The 6,433-nt window shown below is 36.4% G+C and overlaps 1 protein-coding gene across 1 annotated transcript; it reads left to right on the top strand.

Moving 5' to 3' along the window:
* Nucleotides 1-1,048: 1,048 nt before the first annotated feature.
* Nucleotides 1,049-6,405, top strand: LOC119664259 (the record flags this gene model as incomplete). Its single annotated transcript, XM_038073789.1, has 2 exons — nt 1,049-4,897; nt 4,976-6,405. Coding segments are annotated over exons 1-2 (5,279 nt in total), but the record flags the coding sequence as incomplete, so codon positions are not given.
* Between the last annotated feature and the right edge of the window lie 28 nt (nt 6,406-6,433).

Genomic DNA, 6,433 nt, shown 5'->3' with positions numbered 1-6,433 from the left:
CCTTATGTTATAGTTGAATTATTTGTTAGAATAAAAGACACTTCTGCATTAGGCACAAAATGAGCTCAAATGTCAACGTCTTAAGTTCCATTGTGGTTTTTGTGTCTTGTATTTATATTAATAAAAATATTTTAGAAACAAAAATGTTTTGTTTATGTCATTTCAACATATTCGGAATAAGTGGTTTTATCAATGCAGAAAACATATACATACATGAAGAGGAATTAATTGTGCTCGACTAAGCCACAAATAAATTCGTTATAAATAATTCTGGAAATAAGTAAAGGTGTCTAAAAAGCTGCGCTGAATATTAAAACTAGACAAATAAATTTTATATTATTCAAAGTTTTTAATAATTTATTGTTTAAATTATCAAATTTTCTTTATATATTTCTTTTTTGATATGTAAATTATTTTGATATAAAAATTTATTATTGCAAAGAAATTTCACAACGCCTAAAAATATGCAACATAAAGTTTGTTAAGCTTAACAAACCTAACATATTTTAGCTCGCTTGTAATCACGCTTATGCAGCAAATAAATATTGTAAATATTTACGTTTATAAGTTCAATAACTTCACATATTGTATTTATGCTTATGCAGCAATATGTGAAATTTTAATTATTATTTTAGTCACCAATAATTGTAATTATTATTATGCTTAGTAAGTAATTTTATACTATATAAGAAACAATATTAATAATAAAGATTGAAACCGAAAACAATCGTCTTTACTTCACAATCAAAAATTGGTTATTGGTAGATGTGCCTTTTAACCACTGTAGAAACAAAATAAAAATTATTTACTTACTTGGCTAGCGGTTTATGTGCCTGCAAGCCTTTCATCTTAACTACCTGATTATTGGTTTATGTGCCTAATAGTCAGTGTACCAAAGTAAGCAAATATAGACATTGATACCACCTCAGATTACGTGGTATACATTGGTGACCCCGACGTGATTGGCAAGAGCAACTCAGTGTGAGCCAGCAGCGTTTACAAAAAACCTTCATTGAAAACAACTTGTTTCAACGGAAATACAATAACCATGGATCCAAAATCAATATGCACTTTAACTGACCAGCAGGATTCAATTGGTTCAGAGATCGACAGAATCATTCGCAACTTCAAGAAGGATTCACCCAGCAGGAAAACACGTCAATATCTCGAAGATCGTAAAACAACTTTAGAACAGTTATTAGCTGACTTCAAGGCTAATGATGAGCAACTACAACAAGCCGATGTACTAGCAAGAACATCGGACTATTTCACACAAGATTACGGCATGGTAATCATAAATTTGGGTAACAAATATATCACCACAATAACTCAAGAGCTGGAAGCATTACTCATTAAGGCTCAACCATCAACAATAAAGGGGTTGGACCTTCAGATAAATAATGATGTTGAAGCTCCTGAAAAAGTATTACCTACTGGTGGTCAAGAGAATGAAATTATTCAGGCATTAGTCAACAGACGAAATGCAGTGTGTAAATCAATCAATCGTCTCATCCACAATGTGAGACAAGATAACCAGCAACAGGTACCACAATATTTTGCAGTAAAATTAGCTACGCTTACCAAGTTATGGGATCAGGCTGAAGGTTTAAATTTTACTATTCAGGAACGGCAAGACAACCCTTCTGATTGCAATCATTATCTAGCACTTGAGCAATTGGTGCAAGATACAATGGTGGAATGGACTAGTAAGTCGACCAAGATTGAGACATCAATTAGGTCAACTTACCAATCATCGGCTACTTTGCCAACAATATCTCTTCCAAAGTTCAGTGGAGATTATTTGAGTTGGCGACAATTCAGTGACCTGTTTGTACAACTGATACACAATCAAAGAATATCAGACTCACAGAAACTCTGGTATTTGAAAACCAATATTCAAGGCGAAGCTGAAGCACTCATCAAGCATTTGCAAATATCAGATGCAAATTATGAGACGGCATGGCAATTACTACAAAGTAGATATGAGAATAAAAGAGTTCTAGTATCAGCAGTTTTGCAACGTTTGACAGCTCAAAACTCTTTATATGACCATCCAACAGTCCAAGCCATTAAAAATATGCATGACACAACAAAGGAAAGTCTATGTGAACTTCATAATTTAAATATTGAAACATCAACTTGGGATCCAATTTTAGTTCACATACTATTAAAAAAATTGGATAAAAATACACATTGCAGTTTTGAACAAACTCTTACCAACCCAAAGGAGATGCCCACAATAAAACAATTCTTAGAATTTTTAGAATTGAGATTTCAGTCACTTGAGGCTATAGGTCTACGAGACAATGCAGTATATAAACCCAACAAAAGGATAGCCGTAACTATGGTTTGTTCAGATCTATGTAAAGTTTGTAATACAGATAAACATCCGATCTACTATTGCAAAAAGTTCATTGAAATGACTCCTCCTGAACGATTGAATTGGATTCAACGACAAAAACTATGTGTGAATTGTTTCAAATCCGATCATAAAGCAAAGGTTTGTGAAGCTGGATCATGTAAAAAATGTGCCAAGAAGCATAACACTTTGCTCCATTTAGAGCAACAGTCACCTAAACCTTCAAGGGCACCAGCAACAAACACAAAGTCAACCACAACATTGATCAACGCTAATGAATCGCCATCCATAACAGCAACAACTAATGCAAAGTGTACTCGTAATTACGTTCTGCTAGCCACTGCAAAGGTGCGCATTATTGCAAACAATGGACGAACGTGTGATGTTCGTGCCATACTCGACTCAGGGTCTCAAGTGAACCTAGTAACCCAAAGAGTAATCAACAAGTTATCTTTAATTACCACAAATTCAAATCTATCGATCGAAGGTATTGGCCGTCAATTCGGGAACTCAAAATCTCGCGTAAATGTTGAACTGCAGGCTACTAATGGAAGCTTCAGGACGAGACTAGAGGCATTTGTACTGCCACAAATAATATCAGCACAACCGTCACGAGACCTAGATATCTCGGATTGGCAGATCCCACAGAATGTAGAATTAGCAGACCCCAGCTTTAACAGATCTGGAAGAATTGACATGCTGATTGGTGCTGAATTCTATCATACTCTACTTCAACCAGAACAATTGATAATAGGAAAGAATTCGCCACTGTTACAAAATTCGGTTCTAGGTTGGTTGGTGGTTGGTAAGACTAAAACTACAACAGATATTAAACCAACATGCGCTATTACTACAGGAGAGGTTGGTGAAATGTCAGAAATGATAGAACGATTTTGGAAGTTAGATAACATTGAGACTGCAGAAAGGGTTTTGACTGTATCTGAGAAATGGTGTGAAAATCACTTTACAAATCATGTAAAGACAAATCGCGATGGTCGTTTCATTGTACGCTTACCTTTTCGCAATGATCCCACAACACTTGGTAGATCGCGTGAGATAGCATTCAATCGATTTTGTTCTCTGGAAAGGAAGTTACAAAAGGACCCAAATTTATACAAGGAATACATAAAATTCATGGATGACTACGAGTCATTAGGTCACATGGAAAAAGTTTGCCCAAAAGATGTCAAAGGATCACAATATTTCATTCCTCATCATTGTGTCTTGAAACCTGACAGCACTACAACCAAATTGAGAGTTGTCTTTGATGCATCAGCAAAAACATCAAGCGGTTTAGCACTAAACGATATTTTGCACAAAGGTCCAACAGTGCAAAGTGATCTTTTTTCAATACTGTTGCGTTTTAGAATACACCGGTTTGTATTTACGGCCGATATTGAGAAAATGTACCGGCAAATTCAAGTACATGATGAAGATACAGCACAGCAGCTGATAATCTGGAGAAAAAGTGCTGATGATAGTATACAATATTACCGACTGAAAACGGTTACATATGGAACAAAGTCAGCCCCTTATCTTGCAACAAAATGTCTTCAACACCTTGCGAAACATAATATGACCAATTATCCGCTTGGAGCACCTGCATTACTTAATGATTTTTATGTAGATGACTGTTTAAGCGGAACTAACAGCATCATTACCGCCTTAGACACTCAACAACAACTTTCGGAACTGCTCAGTAAATCAGGATTTAAACTGAGAAAATGGTGCTCAAATAATACACGACTACTACAAAACATTCCGATAGAAGACCAAGAAATCAACCTTGATTTAGATGACTCAGCCATAAAGCCAACAAAAACATTAGGCATTATTTGGCTCCCGAAATCAGACGAATTTTGCGGAAAGGCAGAGATGTCATCAGAGCAACCTATCACGAAGCGGATTGTGGCATCGGACTTAGCTCGAATTTTTGATCCTTTGGGAATTTTTGGCCCCATTACTGTAACAGCTAAAATATTCATGCAGGAATTGTGGCAACAAAACTATTCCTGGGATGCGGAACTGTTACCTCAGGCTCAGCTAGAATGGAAGCGGTTTAGAACTGACTTACAAACATTAAATACTGTGAAAGTACCCAGACATATTTTTAATTCGAAGGTTCCCTGTTCGATTCAATTACACGTGTTTACGGATGCATCAGAGAAGGCATATGGAGCAGCTATGTACGTGCGAGCAATATATAATGATAAGACAATAACATCGAGACTATTGTGCGCCAAATCTAGAATAGCACCATTAAAGAAACAGACACTTCCACGACTAGAACTCTGCGCAGCATTGCTGGGAGTCGAATTAGCAGAAAGAGTTAAACAAGATTTAAAGTATCAAAACGTGCCAACCTACTTTTGGTCCGATTCTAAAATTGTTTTGTCATGGATAATATCTTCATCTGCCTCATTGCACACATTCGTAGCAAATCGTATTAGCAAAATTCAAGAGATGTCACATGCTGATCAATGGCATCATGTGGCATCAAAGGATAATCCTGCTGACATCATTTCCAGAGGAATAAAGGTTAAAATGTTCAATTATTCACATATATGGTTTTTTGGTCCACTCTTTCTTCATGGAAGCAACGAATTTTGGCAACAGCCAAACCCAAAGGCATTTAACATCTCAACTGATATCGAAAGACGACAAGGACATACAGTTAACATTATCATTCAAACGACTAGTTCTGATCACATGATAAATCAAATTGATCATCGAAACTCATTTAGATACCTCCAAAGAACAATTGCTTATGTTCGCCGTGTATTTCATCGCACACAATCACCAACAAGAACACTTTCTCCAAAAGAATTACGAGATGCATTAGTCTTCATAATTAAAACTATTCAGGGCTCAGAATTTGCAAAAGAAATCTCTGATTTAAAACAATGTAAAGCAGTCAACAGTTCGAGTCAACTAAATACTTTAGCACCGTTCATTGACGAACAAGGTGTACTTCGTGTTGGAGGAAGGCTTGAAGCATCAACATTGCCATATGATGCTAAACACCCAATGGTAATTCCTTACAATCACTCAATAGTAAAATTGATGTTCAAAATGAAACATGAAGAAAATTCCCATTGTGCTCCACAATTATTGCTAAGCATAATGAGACAAAACTTCTGGCCGATTAAAGGAAAGATTATGGCGCGAAACATTGTTCACAGCTGTGTCATCTGTTCAAAGGCAAAACCAAAACTGATGGACCAACTCATGGGCAACTTACCGACTGATCGAGTTACTCTGACTAAACCATTTTTTACCACAGGAGTTGATTACTGTGGTCCGATATGGATTCATTATAAAATTAGAGGAAAAAGGCCAACAAAGGCATATTTAGCAGTATTTTGCTGTTTCGCGACTAAGGCTGTTCATCTAGAAGTGGTGAGTGACCTGACAACAGAGGCATTCATAGCCGCTATTCAACGTTTTATCAGCAGAAGAGGAAGATGCCAAACAATTTATAGTGACAATGCGACTAACTTTGTTGGGGCGAGAAACCAACTACAAGAGCTCCAGTCTACCATTTATTCAGAAAATGGTAAAGAAAAGATCATTAAGACCAGTAGTAACAAGGGAATTGACTTCAAATTCATTCCACCAAGAGCTCCTCATTTTGGAGGACTCTGGGAAGCTGCCGTCAAGTCAGCTAAACATTTAATGATTAAAGGAATTTTCAACGCTTCATTGACTTATGAAGAATTGACAACAGTCATAACTGAAATAGAAGCCATGTTAAATTCAAGGCCAATAACAAAAATGTCATCCGATCCAAATGATCTAACAGCGCTTACACCAGGACACTTTCTCATAGGCGAACCACCTACCACTAATGTAGATCCTTATCAAAAAGAGAGCCGAATGAGTTTATCATCACGATGGCGTTTAGTTTCTGAACTCAAACAAGAATTCTGGAGAAGATGGTCAAAGGAATATCTCAATGAACTCCAATCAAGGTACAAATGGAAACAACAAAAGGCAAATCTATGCCAAGGTGATTTAGTCATTATTAAAGATGATAATCTACCCATGTACAAATGGCCCCTTGGCAGGGTGCAA

The sequence above is a fragment of the Teleopsis dalmanni genome, unplaced genomic scaffold, assembly GCF_002237135.1.
Source record: "Teleopsis dalmanni isolate 2A unplaced genomic scaffold, ASM223713v2 unscaffolded_contig_1694, whole genome shotgun sequence".
NCBI lineage: Eukaryota > Metazoa > Arthropoda > Insecta > Diptera > Diopsidae > Teleopsis > Teleopsis dalmanni.
The sequence above is the reverse complement of the archived record's forward strand: the minus strand, read 5'-3'. Positions and strand labels throughout refer to the sequence as shown.